At 48.8% G+C, this 16,203-nt stretch overlaps 5 protein-coding genes across 7 annotated transcripts; 4 read left to right on the top strand and 1 right to left on the bottom strand.

Annotated features, from left to right (window-relative positions):
- Nucleotides 1-86: 86 nt before the first annotated feature.
- On the top strand, nucleotides 87-3,607 carry LOC123112458 (uncharacterized; the record flags this gene model as incomplete). The annotated part of the gene is given in 3 exon segments (XM_044533443.1): nucleotides 87-1,168; nucleotides 2,226-2,778; nucleotides 2,891-3,607. Coding segments are annotated over 3 exon segments (1,988 nt in total), but the record flags the coding sequence as incomplete, so codon positions are not given.
- A 523-nt stretch (nucleotides 3,608-4,130) lies between these two features.
- On the top strand, nucleotides 4,131-6,741 carry LOC123112462 (protein Iojap, chloroplastic). The gene is made up of 5 exons (XM_044533449.1): nucleotides 4,131-4,458; nucleotides 4,570-4,708; nucleotides 4,812-4,950; nucleotides 5,103-5,191; nucleotides 6,365-6,741. The coding sequence occupies exons 1-5, from the start codon at nucleotides 4,261-4,263 to the stop codon at nucleotides 6,475-6,477; spliced, it is 678 nt and encodes a 225-aa protein (XP_044389384.1). The 5' UTR covers nucleotides 4,131-4,260; the 3' UTR covers nucleotides 6,478-6,741.
- A 148-nt stretch (nucleotides 6,742-6,889) lies between these two features.
- On the top strand, nucleotides 6,890-7,914 carry LOC123112461 (uncharacterized). Its single transcript, XM_044533448.1, has one exon. The coding sequence runs from the start codon at nucleotides 6,976-6,978 to the stop codon at nucleotides 7,912-7,914; it is 939 nt and encodes a 312-aa protein (XP_044389383.1). The 5' UTR covers nucleotides 6,890-6,975.
- A 181-nt stretch (nucleotides 7,915-8,095) lies between these two features.
- On the top strand, nucleotides 8,096-10,043 carry LOC123112460 (tetraketide alpha-pyrone reductase 1). The gene is made up of 6 exons (XM_044533447.1): nucleotides 8,096-8,334; nucleotides 8,429-8,601; nucleotides 8,681-8,872; nucleotides 8,975-9,137; nucleotides 9,313-9,505; nucleotides 9,647-10,043. Exons 1-6 carry the CDS (start codon nucleotides 8,160-8,162, stop codon nucleotides 9,795-9,797), a joined length of 1,047 nt encoding a protein of 348 aa, XP_044389382.1. The 5' UTR covers nucleotides 8,096-8,159; the 3' UTR covers nucleotides 9,798-10,043.
- A 359-nt stretch (nucleotides 10,044-10,402) lies between these two features.
- Nucleotides 10,403-14,853, bottom strand: LOC123112459 (uncharacterized). 3 transcript variants are annotated; one of them, XM_044533445.1, is made up of 12 exons: nucleotides 14,179-14,853; nucleotides 13,916-14,049; nucleotides 13,158-13,218; nucleotides 12,929-13,048; nucleotides 12,428-12,559; nucleotides 12,229-12,333; nucleotides 11,723-12,117; nucleotides 11,518-11,617; nucleotides 11,353-11,412; nucleotides 11,158-11,244; nucleotides 10,943-11,074; nucleotides 10,403-10,854 (listed from the first exon to the last, which is right to left on the bottom strand). In XM_044533445.1, the coding sequence occupies exons 2-12, from the start codon at nucleotides 14,020-14,022 to the stop codon at nucleotides 10,546-10,548; spliced, it is 1,608 nt and encodes a 535-aa protein (XP_044389380.1). In that variant the 5' UTR covers nucleotides 14,023-14,049; nucleotides 14,179-14,853; the 3' UTR covers nucleotides 10,403-10,545. The 3 variants fall into 3 exon arrangements, with proteins under 3 accessions (XP_044389380.1, XP_044389381.1, XP_044389379.1); XM_044533446.1 differs by having other exon boundaries at nucleotides 12,229-12,336; nucleotides 13,961-14,049; XM_044533444.1 differs by having other exon boundaries at nucleotides 12,229-12,336; nucleotides 14,179-14,852.
- Nucleotides 14,854-16,203: the final 1,350 nt, after the last annotated feature.

Here is a 16,203-nt window from a genome sequence, read left to right as displayed (position 1 = left end):
GGTACGTCCCCCCGACCCCTCGCCTCTCCCGCCGATCGATCTCCCTCCCCTCCGCCCCTCCTGACCTCGATTTTATGGTGGAGCAGAGCGGTCGGCGCTGCGGACGGGGGACAAGCAGTGGTTCTTCTGCAGCCGGCTGGACCGCAAGTACCCCAACGGCTCGCGCGCCAGCCGCACCACCGCCGACGGCTACTGGAAGGCCACGGGCAAGGACCGCTCCATCTGCAACGCCGGCCGCGCCGTCGGGAACAAGAAGACGCTCGTCTACCACCACGGCCGCGCGCCGCGCGGGGAGCGCACCGACTGGGTCATGCACGAGTACACCATCCTCGCCGACGCGCTCCCGCCGCCCGCCCGGGGCCGCGAGTCCTACGCCCTCTACAAGCTCTTCGAGAAGAGCGGGGTCGGCCCCAAGAACGGCGAGCAGTACGGCGCGCCTTTCCGGGAGGAGGACTGGCTGGACGACGACGGCGACTGTGAGCTGCTCGCTGATCCCATCCCTATCGCCGTTAGTCTACCTACTAGAACTGTGACAGTGGACGAGCAGATTGGGGATGTTTTGACAGTTGTCGACCAGATTGGGGATGTGACAGTGGACAAGCAGATTGGGGTTATCACAGTGGACGACCAGATTGGGGATCTGGAGGTGTTCCTGTTGCAAAATGGAGATGGTCAGGGAAACAGTGAACCGCAGTCGGATTTCTCGACACCGGTTACTTCACAGGCTCCCCTTCAGCATGTCCACCCTCAAGGTCGGCCCAGTGATGACGGTAACACATCTGAGGTTGCAGATGCTACAACCAGCAGCCGTGGTATGGTAATGGCGGAGAACACGTGCACTGAACTCCCTTTTGGGGATCTTGAAGGGCTACTGATGGAAATATCGGATGATCAACGGGCCACTAAATCGTTCCAAGAATTCTCAGATTCCGTTCCCCAGCTGCAGCTTCAGCATGATGATCATGAGGTTTGGCTCAATGCCAACATGGAGGAGATTAGTGTTGCCGATTATACCACTACTAGTGGCGTCATGGACGCTTCAGAATGTACTGGCACCGAGCTTCCCTATGGGGATCTTGAAGGGCTTTTGTTGCAATTAGAGAATGGCCATGAAAATATCGAACTAGCAGATTTCTCCGCACCAGTTACTCATCATGAGTTCCATCAGGTTTGCTTTGTTCTCTCTAGTCTATATTCTGTACTAATCCTTTAAATGATTGAAAAATCTGGAATGCTCGAAATGCTGCGTACTTGTGTAACTGCTAGTTAGACTAGCCACAGTGGGAGTAACTTCAGCAGTAATATCGAGTCCAACTCAGCAATTTTGCTTATAGTAACTTAGCTAGTTACTGTAACATCACATGTCCCAATGCAATATGAGTCTATAACCTAATAAATGAAGCTTTGCATGTTACCACACTTATGTTACTACCCACTATGAAGGTAGTAACATAGTCTAGGGATATGTGTATGTTACTAGTGTACTCATCATTGTGGCTAGTCTTATTCTTCTGCATTTGTCATAATTGCTAATTACTTCTGCCTTCATCCTCACACATTTACAGAACTTGGAAGACACAAAAAATGCTTTTTTGGATCTGATTAGTATTTGACAATATGCTATATCCCTAGAAGACATCAGAGGCAGAATTTGAATGATCATATAACACTTAAATTTTTAGTAACATGCATAAGCTGTTATATCAGTGTTCAAGAAAGCTTTTTTAAGTGGCGCTTAAGCGCTGAGCAAAATGCTCAGCTTTGGCCCTAAGCAGTAGGTTAAGTGTTTTTTAATTATTTGGCTGTTTTTGAACTACTTCTGCTTGGCTGCTTGCGCAATAAGTGCAATATGCCATTTATCTTATTATTGGGATCTGTTCGGGAACTATAGATTCTGGCCACATGATCTCTATTAGGCTATGTCTATTTGAACTGAACTGCATTTTAGTTGTTATTTTGCTTGCTGTGTGAACCTGATATGTATTTGCTATGGTGTGAACTGCATTTTTTATGCTATTTCAGTTAGCTATGTGCTATGTTTCCTATTTTCATGTGCATATTATTCAAAAGCAGTAAATTCTTATCAATTTGAAAAAAAAAACGCTTAAGCGCCCATTGCTCTAAGCTGTGACCTTCCGCTCCGCTTATGCTTTCCGCTTTTTTGAACATTATATAATATGTCTGTTGTCCAGTTTATAAATCTTAAGTTACATTGGCTTACATAGGTTGGCGCTGGAGATTTCCATGGATGCCACGGTGCTACATTCAACTCTGTAGATCCTTCTTCCGCAGTGCAAGAAAACAGAGATCTTGATCCACGACCAGAGCCCAGTAATCAAATTACACAGTCTGCTCTCACCAACATGCCATTGAATTGGGAAACAGAATGCACTGAAGAAACAAGTGCGTTGCGATCTGTGTCAGGGTTGGCCAGTTATGACGGTCAGGATGCTGATGAGGAGTTCCTTGAAATCAACGATTTCTTGGATCCAGAAGATGTAGGACAACAGAGTATGAATTGTACTGCAACCGAGCACTTGATTTCTGCATCCAATGGGATGTTTGACAGTTTGGAGTTTGCCGACGCTTCCATGTTTCTACCTGGCTCATTTGACACAGCTGGAGTGGTGACCGAAAACCAGTTTGGTTATCTTGGTGATAGTGGCTCCCAGAACCAGGGATTCCAGTATACATCTGAATCGTGGACGCACAACCAGGTTGCTCTGAATGTGCGGAACCACATGAATCATAACCATGTCGTCTTCTCACATGCATCAGGTGATTAATGACTTCATTTTGTTTTGCAAGATTTTTGTTGAATGATCACCTATAAATTCCCTCAGATATAACTTAAGTAAATGTCTTAACTTGCTGCTTCTGAACATTTCAGGCACTGCGAATTTCCACACAGTGAATGAGCAACCACATAACCTGAGCCCAGCGGATTCACAGTCATGGTTCAATTCAGCCGTATCAGCCCTGCTGGATGCGGTACCTGCCAATCCAGCTCTGGCGGCTGAAAACAACGTTCTCAACAGAACACTCCAACGCATTTCTAGCTTTAGGTCAGAACAAGCTCCGAAGGAAGAAGCAAGCGCCCCAGTTATCCAGGTCAGAAGAAGAGGTGCAGGGCTGATCTCGTTCTCGCTACTGGTTTTGCTTGCTGCCATCCTGTGGACCTTTGCTGCTGGCACCGGGTACGCAATCAAGTTCTGCAAGGGGCTATGGAAACCCTCTACATGACAGGATGAGAGGCAAACCTTTCTCGACTTATCCCGGTGGCTGATCATCGTTAGAACTCAAGTCTGTCCTCAGCTGTTAGTCATTGTTTTGCTATCATTCCCATTGGAAAAAGGCGAAGAGTTAGAAGCATTTCCAAAGAAGTGTGATTTGAGGTGTTAGTTTTCAGCTCATGCAGGAGGCTCGGAAAACCGAAAAAAAATGAAAAAAATAACTGATGGTAATATATATAACTACTACCAGTACTTAGCTATTGCCCTCGTGTGGGTGTCAGACATCGTATGCCGGATGTAATTAAACCACGAAGAGGGATGCGACTTATGTGCATAGTATTAATATTATAGAATTATTATGATTTCGCTCAAAATTCATGATAATGTGTGCCTGTTTAGGTGTTTACCTCTCTTTAGTTCCCCTGTTTGATGAAAAGGATGGGCCCTTGATGCATCTCTCTCATTTTGCCAACTGTAACATTTTATAGTTAAACCTGTAATTCGTTTGTTCAGCCACATTTCTGTGAAATTAGACAGGCCTATCATCGACTACAATGTTTGACTGTGAGGTCCCATATGCAGTCGTTTATACGTAACGTACCGTTATTATGAAATCAAAGACTGCAACTTATGAAAATGTAGCTGAGGCCCCAAAATATAGAGTTTTGGTTGTCATGAAAACCAAAGTAGACAGGCAAAATTTATGCAGAAGAGGAAAACAAATAGAAAAGGAACTAGTGTGGTCAAGAAGGCATATTCTACACGGAGAAGGCGCATTCTACAGGGAGCATGTTCCTTGCACGCATCTCCAGGCGGTTTGGACCGCTGAAAGAAGCAAACAAACAAATGGGGAGCTAGGAAAAATCTCTGAAGGAAAAAAAAAACATCTGCTGGCCTATCCCCTTTCACTCAGTCAGTCAGTGTTCGTCCTGCTTATCTCCTCCACGCTTCGCTCCTCGTTGCTTGCCGTTTCGCCCACTGCAACCTCTCCTCGATTCCTCTCCCGTGGAAAATTCTCGGGCTTACCATGAGGGGCGCCGCGATCCAGGGCCACGGCCTCGCCCGCGCGCCGCCGGCCGCCGTCCCGCTGCTGCACCCGCGGCCGCGCCGCGCTGTCGGGGTGGCCCCCCGCCACCGCCTGAGGAGCGACCTCCTGCCGCTGCTGCTGCCCACCGCCGCGCCCTTCCGGGCTCGCTCCCCGCCCTCGTCTTCCTCCTCTAATGTGGTGGGTATATATTTCTGGCAGAGCGCGCCATTTTCCCATTTGTTTCAAGTTGTTCTGGTAGAGTCGTTCTGAGTTCTGACTCTGGTTTTCATTTCTTCCTCGCGCGCGTAGAACCCCAGGACAGGGGAAGGCGCGGACGAGCTGCTCGAGGAATTGCTCCAGAAGCACGGCGAGGTCGTGTACAGCTCCGGCGGGGCCAGCAGCGCGTCTCTGGCCAGCGAGGCCGACGAGGACGCCGAGTGCCTGTCACGTATGTTGCATACGCCTCTCCAGTCGAGAAATGTTCAGACAACACTAACCATATAATTCTGCATGCTTGCTAAGTCTGACCCTTGTTTACCTTGTAAATTCAGTGGCTGTTTCTCTGGCTAAAGTTGCAAGCGAGGTCAAGGCCGCCGACATTCGTGTGCTGTTCGTGAAGCCGATTGTCTACTGGACCGAGTTCTTCATCATCCTCACCGCCTTCTCGAATGCACAGATTGAGGCCATCAGGTGCTCCACACTTTACATTCAGTTTCTTGCCCACATAATTTCAACCGAAGTGAAACACGAATATGCACTAGCTACCGTTCGGTATCTCAGACGAGTTTAATTACTCCTCTTGTTTGACTTAGGATATGTGTGATTGTATTCTTGCCTTGCAGTTCCAAAATGAGAGACATCGGGGAGCAGCAGTTCAGCAGAGTTGCGTCTGGTGATACAAAACCCAATTCATGGACCTTGCTGGACTTTGGTCAGTATTCTGTACTTTTCTGTCACGCGTTCATTATAATTGGTTCTAATACCTCAGTTTCATATGGACTACTTCTGCAGCATTTATCTTTGAAGTCAAGCACAAATTAGCTTTCTGACTTTATGGAATAGTAAAACAACTAGTGTTTTTTTTCTCTCTTATAAGTAGAAGACACGTAGTTTCCAGACACAAATTTATAATAGTTTCATTTGGACAACTTCTACTGAAGCATCTTGATTGTTATGTATAGGGGTAGAGAAAGGTCTTGATCTTTGACTTCAAACACAAATAAGCTTTCTGACTTGTTGGAAAGTAAAACAACCAGCACTATTTTTTTTGGCTTATGAGTTGATCTTTGACTTCAAGCACAAATTAACTTTCTGACTTGATGGAAAGTAAAACAACCAGTACTACTCCCTCTGTACCGTAATATATGTCGCTGGAGTAGCTGAAGTTCAGCTACTCCAGCGACATATATTACGGTACAGAGGGAGTATTATTTTTGGGTTATGAGCTGAGCTTTGACTTCAAGCACAAATTAGGTTTCTGACTTGATGGAAAGTAAAACAACTTGCTATTTCTTTGCTTATGTGCTGATCTTTGACTTGAAGCACAAATTAGCTTTCTGACTTGATGGAATAGTGAAACTACCAGGTGTTAATTTTTTGCTTATAAATTGAAGACACAAATTTTCTTAGCTTCTGGACAGAAATTCAATCTACGAGAACATGTAAACTTGAACCGTTGGATAACAACCGTGTCCTTATCCAGTTGTGAACTTAGCCTGACATTTTAAGACTCAATTTTTGTTACGATTGTATTGTGCATATTTCTGCCTACTCTCAGTTTAATACAGCACGCTAGCAATGCAAGTAGCCAGTTTCTCTTTTCTAGTAACTTAAAGAAGTTAAAAGATAAAATTGAATAGGAACTTCCAGCCTTTTGAATATGCTGAAAACTTGCCGCCACTGTTGTCGCTACCTTCCTTGCTCCATGTAAACATCCTTCCCAACTGCTCATGGCCTTTTAGACACTATCGGTTTAACGAGGTTCTGTTGCGAAAAGAAACTCGCCTGGCGATCATTGTCTCAGTGTGGAATGCTATGATGAACTGATGATGCTGCACAATTTTGCCATGGACCTAGTTGACCGTCCGCTGCACTCTTATTGCAGGCGATGTCGTCGTGCATATATTTCTTCCCCCGCAGCGGGAGTTCTACAACCTGGAAGAGTTCTACGGCAACGCCACTCCCATCGAACTCCCTTTCGAGACCCAGCTGCAGTAACTACCGCTCGAATCTTGGCATTGGAGCCAAACGAGGACGGTCACTCAAAGACCCGCAGGTAGATAGATAGCTTGGTCGCACAGCTGGACAGGACAGTGATGCCGGGTGACCACTCTCCTGAAGTATGCGAAATTGGCGCCGTCATGCAAACATTCTTGTAATCTGTTGTTATACCATGTGTATCATTGTAGCAACTAAGCACCATTGAACAATGTTAACAGCAAGAGGAATAGAATCCAGAAAGATTGGTGGTAGATTGTTGAATTCACAGTGCTGGAAATTTTCTACTACTGGTTTTGATCTTGTCTGCTGACATCTACCAGCCTACAATATTTTTCTTCCACGTTGTCTGAACTATTCTGACGGTCAGTGGCGTTCACTGTTATTCTGAACTCTGAACTGCACTACTAGCAAAAGACAGTTGAAGTGCGCGTAAGAAGAGACACTGGAGAGATATCCTTCAGATTCAGATAGATTGGCGTCGCCGGAGGAGTGGTAATGGCGCAGCCGGAGGGCCTCTCGCTCGCGGGCCGGCGGGTGGCGTTCACGACGCCGCAGACCACCGGCGGGGGCGGCGGGGAAGGATACGGCGGCCGGCTTGGCGCGCTGCTGCGGCAGCGCGGCGCGCACCCGCTCCCCGTGCCCACCATCGCCATCCGCGCCCACGAGCCCGACCGCATCCGCCCCTACCTCCTGCCCGGCGCCCTCGACCCCTTCGCGGCGCTCGCCTTCACGTCTCGCTCCGGCATCGCCGCCTTCTCCCGCGCCCTCCCCTCCTCCTCCTCCTCCACCCAGCTTCCCCTCTCCGACGCCGCATCCGCGCTCCCCTTCACTGTGGCGGCACTGGGGAGCCACGCCGACCTCCTGGACGGCGCGTTCCTCGCCAGGCTCTGCCGCGACGCCGGGAGGGTGGCCGTCCTCGTCCCGGACGTCCCCACCCCCGCCGGCCTCGTGGAGGCGCTGGGGCGCGGGTCCGGCCGCCGCGTGCTCTGCCTCGTCCCCGAGGTCGATGGCCTCCGCGAGCCGCCCGTCGTGCCCGACTTCCTCGCCCGGCTCGACGCGGCCGGGTGGGCGGCCGTGCGCGCGCCGGCGTACACCACGTGCTGGACCGGCCCGGGCTGCGCCGAGAGGCTGCTGGCCCCGGACGCCGCCGCGCCCGACGCTATCGTGTTCACCAGCTCGGCGGAGGTCGAGGGGCTGCTCAAGGGGCTGGACGCCGCGGGGTGGAGCTGGCCGCGGCTCAGGGCGCGGTGGCCCGACATGGTCGTGGCTGCGCATGGGCCAGTCACCGCCGAGGGCGTCAGGAGGCTCGGCATTGAGGTGGACGTCGTGAGCTCGAGGTTTAGCAGCTTCCATGGGGTTCTTGATGCTCTCGCTGCAACATTTTGTTCTCAACAATTGAAAATTAGCTCCAGGTTTAGTGCTGGTTCACATTGAAATTTTTTATGTAAACATTCTTTCTTCGAGTCACAAGTTATCAGCCTGATGGAATGAACAAAAATATTCAGTCAGCAAACTCATTGCTATTCCACACCAACCTGTCACCTAGATATCTTCAGAATGTGCTGTAAATCTGCATTCTACCAACCAAGCTTTGTACCTGTTAATAACTGTGATCACAAAAATGGGGTGATGAACCATTCTTGATCCTCCTCCTCTAGAATGTTCTTTGACGTGCTTATATGAGAAGCTGGATTTGCATCAAATCTCAGCTTCACCACTTCCAGTTCGAGAGAATGGTGAGCTCAACCAAGGGCAAAGTGTGTGTAACTGGGGCCTCAGGCTTTCTCGCCTCTTGGCTCATCAAAAGGCTTCTCGAGTGTGGATATCATGTGATAGGGACAGTCAGAGACCCAGGTAATCCTTTGTAGCATTCCTCTTGATGGCATCATTATCGTATATATCTGCAAGCAAATGAACTGAATTTTTGTGGATTTCTGTGACTTGGCAGGGAATCGAAAAAAAGTGGGACACCTTTGGAAACTGCCTGGTGCAAATGAGAGGCTCCAACTTGTGAGAGCTGATTTATTGGAGGAAGGGAGCTTTGACGATGCTGTGATGGCTTGTGAGGGCGTCTTCCACATCGCATCGCCTGTCCTCGGGAAATCCGACTCCAATTGCAAGGTATGCTGCATTTGCTTCAAGCACCCGACTGTATTATCATTACCATGGCATGTGCCTGAATATGCTATTCATGTTGCAGGAAGCAACACTTGGTCCTGCAATTAATGGTACCCTAAACGTGCTAAGGTCGTGCAAGAAGAGTCCGTTTCTCAAAAGGGTTGTTCTCACATCTTCATCGTCCGCGGTGAGGATTAGGGACGAAACTCAGCAGCCAGAACTGTTGTGGGATGAAACAACGTGGAGCTCTGTGCCACTCTGCGAAAAGCTACAGGTAATGCGGAACATTGTAACACACGTTGTAAACTGTACTCCAGATTACATTTCTGCATAAAACTTTGATCTGAAATTGTCCCTCTTCTATGCGCCCAAAAAGCTATGGTATGCCCTGGCAAAGGTATTTGCAGAGAAAGCAGCATTGGACTTTGCCAAGGAGAATAACATTGACCTTGTCACCGTTCTTCCGTCATTCGTGATTGGGCCCAGTTTGTCCCATGAACTGTGTACAACTGCTTCTGATATCCTTGGCTTGCTTCAGGGTATGTAAGATCTTTCTAGCTCAACATTTTCAAGCTTTTTTCCTGAATGCAAGTCCCTGGCTTCAGATCTAAGAGCATTTTTTGCACCATTCAGATCGTTGGCTGCTTCGTTTTTCAAATGCTGTACCCTATGTCCGTCGGCATAGTTGCTAAATGCTGTTATATGTTCTTGCAGGTGACACGGACAGGTTCACTTCGTATGGGAGGATGGGATATGTTCACATCGACGACGTTGCACGGAGCCACATTCTAGTGTATGAAACACCCGAGGCAAGGGGCAGATATCTGTGCAGTTCAGTGGTTCTGGATAACAATGAATTGGTTGGCTTACTCACAAAGCAGTTTCCAGTATTCCCTATTCCAAGGAGGTCAGTCAATGCAATGCATACAACGCATGCTCACGAGCAGTCTTAACATCTGCTTTTGCTGTGAACATACATATTTTTCTTCAATCCATCTCTTGAAGCCAGCATTTTGATCCAAATGCGTACCTTGAAATTGCTCTGCAGGCTCAACAACCCCTACGGAAAGCAGGCGTATCAGCTAAACACATCCAAGCTCCAGGGGCTGGGCCTCAAGTTCAAAGGAGTGCAAGAGATGTTCAACGACTGCGTCGAGTCGCTGAAAGCTCAGGGCCATTTGCTGGAGTGCCCGTTGTGAAAATAGAGACAACACGAACAAGAGCCATAGCCAAACACGTCGCAACTATGTCTAGATCATGTCAGTTCTCGAGTCTTTTTTTTTCCTCTTCAAATAATTCCTATGTCGTCTAGTTACTATTACCAAACATCAACTGTCACTCGCAGATTATGCGACTACACGAAATGTTCCCATATGCTTTGCAATTGATTCAATCAGCAATGAAACATTTGACACATTGAATAGAGAATTCAGTTACTTTTATCATGCATTTTGCTGCTGCCTGACTGCCTGGTGTTGCTGACAACTGGCTAACTTCCTCCCTGGGTTGAGCATTTATGCTGCTGTTTATTTATTTATTTATTTATTTCAACTCCGCACTCCTGCCACTTACTTCATCATTGCCAGATCACTCCCACAATGAAAAGCCAAATTACTAGACAAATCTAGGGTTGAATATGAATTTCATCTTAATTTCGAAGTGTGGCGAAGGCCAGACTGAAAGTTTTCTCTGATGCCATTGTCATCACGTCAATTCTGGATGCACAGCTGACTGGAGTGAGTGGTACACATCACAGGCAGAATGAGAAGGTTCCACAATTCAGACCACCAGCACACCCAGCCCCAAAACCAACACAATTCACACTTCAGCTGTATTTACACACTTACACACCACACCATGGGTTAGGTTCATCTAAAACCCGGTAACTACTTACACCATAAAAACAAAACCCAAAACCCAAAACCGAAACCGAAAACCGGTGCCTGCCTACTCGGCCAGATCCCTATGTACAACGTATCTGAAGTTGGACTTGTAAGGCAGCCACTCCACACACTTGTCGATCCGTCTCCTGAGTCGGTGCTGGAGCTGTGCCATCTCCTTCCGCTGGGTCTCCGACGTGCTCTCGCACACCAGCTCCACGAGGTGGCGCAGCTCGAGCGCCGCGTCCTTGGCATAGTAGTGGAGCACCTTGGGCAGCAGGAGGGCCTGCTTCTTCACCGTGACGTTGGCCTGGATGAACTCGGTCCGGGCTTGCTCCAGCTGGTGGTGGATCTTCTTGGCCGTGTACAGCCGCACCTGCCACATGGTGAATTTCACGGTGAGATTTGACACAGGACAAGGTGTGGACAATGGCAGCAAGGGTTTGAGATGCTGAGGAGCTTACGGGCGGGTCTGAAAATGTTCCTGTGGAGAGCGCGAAATGCGCGACCGGCTCGGAATGGTGAAGGGCGTAAGGGTGCCTCGGCGTCGACCCTTCCAGGGATCTTTTTGCTGGCGTGAACAGCGCGCGAACCCACTGTTGAAGGTAATGCTTGTTAGTGTGTTGGTTCTTGTTAATATGGAATTTCATGTTTTGCGTATTGTAGAAGCAGGTCATACCAATGATGGACGGTGGGATTGGCATCCGAGGATCGAGTTCTGAATAGTTTGGGCATTTACTGATTCACCACCCACATTGTACGCAGCCTGGCAATTCATTCGGTTCAAATGCTCAGGCACTTTCAGATATGAGTAGAGTTCTTTTCGAAAAAAAAAAAGATTCGAGTAGAAATAAGACTAGGCTATAAAATGTACCTTTAGAATCATGTCAGTGCTCTTCAGTCGTTTATCTTGTATCCCATAGGCCAGAAAAGCCTGTATATCACAAGGCAGTGTATAGGTTAGAAATGAGATCTGATTTCTGAGGCTAACCCTTCACACAGCAAAAGGTTGCTAATGTATTTGGGTGTAGATCAATACATGCATGACTAAAGCGTTGTGGATGTTGATCCAAAAGCAGAGCTGCTCCTCATGTGTCATCTTTGTTGGATCAACTTTTTCGAGCCGCTGTATCAGGGACCTGGATGCAGTAGAAATATTTTATCAGCTGAAGCCTTGCATCTTTCTTAACTTCAATTCCAGTACAGAAAAACCAATGTTCCTCTTGTTTTTTTCTGTTGCTTACCTGATAGTCTCCAGCATTTTTGACGCATATTCAAACTTGCCAGCATCTATATGTATCCTTGGAACAATGATCATGCCTATGTTTTGCTCACTATTCTCTTTTCCGGATGGATATTGGCGAGGGCTTGTGGTGGCATCAAAGGTGTACCGAGGGCTCCAGCTGTCATTACGACGCCTCGGCGAGAAGGTACTTGAAGATGAAACAGAATGACTCGGTGAAGTCACGGACTCGGCATCTTGAGATGGCGTGCTTGCAAGTTTGCAGTAGACCGAAGCAATGCAGCCGAGGATGTCCTCCGATAGTTTGCAAGAGATCTTGGGTACGTAGTCTGAAATAGAAGCATTCAAGAAGTTGACTAGGCTAGAATGCTTCGAAGCCGGTCTTGACAATACCTCCTGTGAGATGCCAAAGTTGAGTCAGGCATATTTCCAGATAGGAACATTATGTTGCTTGGATGGGTAATTAATGCTGAAAATAATCAATCAAGGGAGATTTCTAGTTCATACACTCATAGAATCTGAGACAGTTGGCAAGTTGAAGGCTGCAGATTGCTTGATATCTCTTAAACGAAGCGCGCCCTCATCAATACTTTTAATTGCTTCTTGATCCACCTGCTGTTTTATGGCATTAATCTTAGCATACTGGACTTCATACTGTTGTCATGAATCAAATGTACTCATCTGCCTAGCACCCTGAGTTATGTACCTCGCTCGCAAAACTGCAGGAATCGGATAGATGCTGATCAAATGCCCTTCTGTAGAGGGTCAGCAGATGCAGTTCCTTGCGGATGACTTCCTGCTCGAGGGCCGCAATCTCCCCAGCTAAATCTGCGATGGACTGCAGAACTGCAAGGTCACGGCTAAGAACACAGGCATAATTGAAGGTGCAGATGAGCTTTCTACAAAGAAGGAAAAAACCCGAAAGGTACAGATGAACACCCATGCCTTCCTCACTTTTCAGTTGAGTATGCAACCAAATTGTTTGTGTTTGGGCTATTATATTTCATGGATTAGTGGTGCTACCGTGTTTTTCTAAAAGTGTGTATTACCCTACTTAGACTACTCATGGAAAAGAAACTACTCCAGAATAAAAACATAGCATAGATATAAGACACGAGTCTCTGCATAGTTTCTTCAGCTTCAACAAAACACAAAAACCTTGCGGCGTATTTGAAACAAATGTGCCAGGATTTGCAGTAAACCAAACCTTTGAAGTGGCCTTTTGAGTCCTTTCCGTTGTTTTCCTGGAGTGACGGCCAGGCAACGACTGCTCTGGCAAGTTAAGCGAGTGCCTTCTGTGGAGCATCTTGCTGTCTCGATTGATGGTCTGCAATATGTGATAAAACCACAGCCTACCGGTTAAATTGTGCGTAATGGTGAAAGAAACATAGAGTAAAAATGTCGAAAAGTTTGTGAGACAAATCCAATTTACTCACAGGCTTGCAGTAGGAGAATCGCGGCGACATGTCCACTGCAGCCTCACGTGTCCTCAGCATGCTAAAACGGCACACAAGGAATAATTACCATCTGATCAGATTCCACGCCAAAATCAACTAATATAATTACCGTCTGATCAGATTCCATGCCAAAATTTTCAAATAATAATAATAATATAAAAAACATTGCACGATAGATTAATTCTGTATTTGTTAGTACATTCATGCATTCATGGAATCCATGCATACACGCAGGTGAAAGTGGGTCTGCCATTAATTTCGTTGCACAGTGTGTGAGTCAACCATTTTGTGCAGAAAATGAAGGCTGAGCATCCTTGCACAGGGGCGCCGTACGGGCGGTGTAAAGGAGATGAATGAGATGTGATGAGGATGGTTGGCGCGTACAAGTATACAGTACACAGAATAATAAGTTGCTCAACTAAACAGTGCAAAATTGTTAAGTGTTCTGTATGCATATATGGGCGACGAACTGAACTGGACGCCGTACTTGGTTATGGACCGGAGTCTCTAGAGTTTAAGTTCGGTGTCAATTTGCAGTGTTTCTTCACATTTTTACTCTGTTTTTCTTCACGGACGATAAGGATGATTTCCTCCTATATGGGTCCATGTATATAATTCTTAATTCTTACTGAAAATGACCAAACCATAATCTTTTTGTTCCTTTATTACTGATGAATGAAAATAGCAATTGAAGTGTTGGAGGAAACTATGTCTGTAATTGGCAAGGAGGTGCTAACCTCTGTGAGTGTCGATGCTGGAGATTGCAGGAGGAGTGGGCGGACCTGGGCGTGTCGGCGCAGGACGCCGTCTCCGACAGCGCCCCCGATCTCCAGGCCCTCTCCATGGCCGGCCGCGTGCGTCGGCGAGAAACCTGCCAAGCACATGCCCCGCGTCACCTCCACGTGATTACTCCCATTTCTCAATGCAAGCGCTCCGGCGACGATGAATCCGTCCAGGCGGAGGGAGGAATCTAGCAGCGGCAGGGCAGGGGATCCCTCACCTCGAGCTGTTGTAGGGTCAGCCGTCCATGGGTGAAGCAATCAAGGCTGCGCTCCGCGTGTGGCTCGGCTTCCTCCGGCCGCCTTGTCCGCAGAAGCTTACTGAGAGAAGAGCAGAAGCTTTCTTGGATGTTGGCGACAGGAAGAAGGCGCAGTCGGCAGCCAAGAGCAATGGAGGACGGAGAGAGAGAGAGAGGAGGCGGCTACGGATCACGGAGAAAATGAGCAACTGAATAACCCTTTGCTGCCGACGGTACAGGCTAGTACTAGTAGCAAGCGGAGCAGAGGAGATAGGCCACGCCGCCACGAGGCGAGGCGAGGCGAGGAATGTGGGCAAGGAAAAGACGGGCAGAAAAGGCGCCGGGAGAAGGAGAAAGGAAGGCGAGAGAATCGAACAATGGCATCAACCTCTCTAATTCTTTAGGTAAAGTCGGAGGGAAAGGCTAAGCCGTAGGCCGCCGTAGCCGTGTGATCGACAGCTCGCTCGCTCGCTGGGTGAGTAGAGAGGAAGCAAGGAAGGGGGAGGAAGGAGGAGGAGCATCAAATGAAATGAAATGAAATCCCTCTCCTACCTCACTGCGCTGGCTAATAAAGAAGGTATTTCCTGTTTGATGGAGAAGATACGAGAATGAGTGGAGTATTATTATCTGCTTCTTCTGGTGGGGTGGCAGCCCAGCGAGGGGGGGTGGGAGGGCTGGTTCTTTTTTAAGGCAAAGTTTGGAGGGCAGGTGAGTGAGGCTGAATGAATGAGTGACTGCGTGTGGTGATGTTCCTTGTTTTTCTTGTGGAAACGTAGCGTGATCCGACCGGAGCCACCTATCCCACCGCCTTTTCCATCGTTTGTTCCATCGCCGCCCCAAAAATGCATATTTCCTCAGATTTTCTGTCTGCCAATCATCATCCGCCCTCCGTCACCCACCCCATATGGCTTGGTCGTTTCACATTTTTCTACTCGTTGCTCATCCACTATCCACTCTCGGGAAAGAAACCTTCTCCTCGCTTGGATTTCCTTTTCTTCCTTTGGATGGAGGAGACGTAGATTCCTTTGATGCTATGAGTGCGGGAGGGGGAGGGAAGACGGCTTGCGCCTTTCTGTGGAACGCAAGCAAACACGCTGGCTGGCGTTGCGTCGAGCGAGCCCTCACCAGTGCCCTAGTTGATGATGGATCCTTCACTCGCTGGTCATCACAAAGGTGCGGCCCGGCGGCGCGTTTGTACTAATGTACCGATCCAGATCCAGCCAATCCAACCAAGATTGCGCGGCACGCACGGGGCTGACACGCAGGCTCGCCCCGTGACTCGCTACCTCCGGCGTGAACCCCAGCGATCTTTTGGTTCCGCCGTCCTTGTCACGGTACCCGTTTCGCGCTCCATGCCAAAGGCGGCGTGATTGTTCCTGGCATCTAGCTTGCCTGCCAGTGCGGCGAACTGGTACGGGCGGCGCGTCACTGTCCAGATTCCGATGTGACCACAGCCCTGCCTGCCGGCATGGGCCAGGCCGTGTAAATTCCGATTCCGATCGGGCACTGAGTACGGCGACGACGGGAGCCCCTGCCTGCCTGCCCGCTTGTGCTCGGGGCGCGCCGGTGCGTCTACGGGGCACGCACAAGCACGGGATGCGAGTCCGCGCCGGTGCTTGACACAACTCGGAAGAGAGGAGGGAGGGATGATGGACAAAGAAAGATCCGAATAGATCGGGAATTGTCGAGGCCAAGCACCGAATCCGCGAACTGGCTTATTTTATGCCGCCGGCGCCGGCCGCGGGTGATACGTTCAGTAGGGTACGTAAACAAACGAACCACGGCGAAAGAAACCAAAGAAAGCGAGCATCTACAGCGTACGTAATGTGTCTCTGGCGAATAAACAAGTTCGTGCGTGCGGGTGAGGCCACGGAGATCGGGAACGGGGCCGGCCGCTTACCCCGCACGCGCGCCGACTCCCTGGATTTTTCGCTCTCCGCCTGCCTGCCGACGCACGCGGCAGAGCGTGGCGCGAAGCGGATCGGAAGAGCCGGCCGGTCCCGCGGC

Source organism: Triticum aestivum, chromosome 5B (genome assembly GCF_018294505.1).
Source record: "Triticum aestivum cultivar Chinese Spring chromosome 5B, IWGSC CS RefSeq v2.1, whole genome shotgun sequence".
Taxonomy (NCBI): Eukaryota; Viridiplantae; Streptophyta; class Magnoliopsida; order Poales; family Poaceae; genus Triticum; species Triticum aestivum.
Note: the sequence above shows the minus strand (reverse complement) of the source record. Positions and strands in the feature narration are given on the sequence as shown.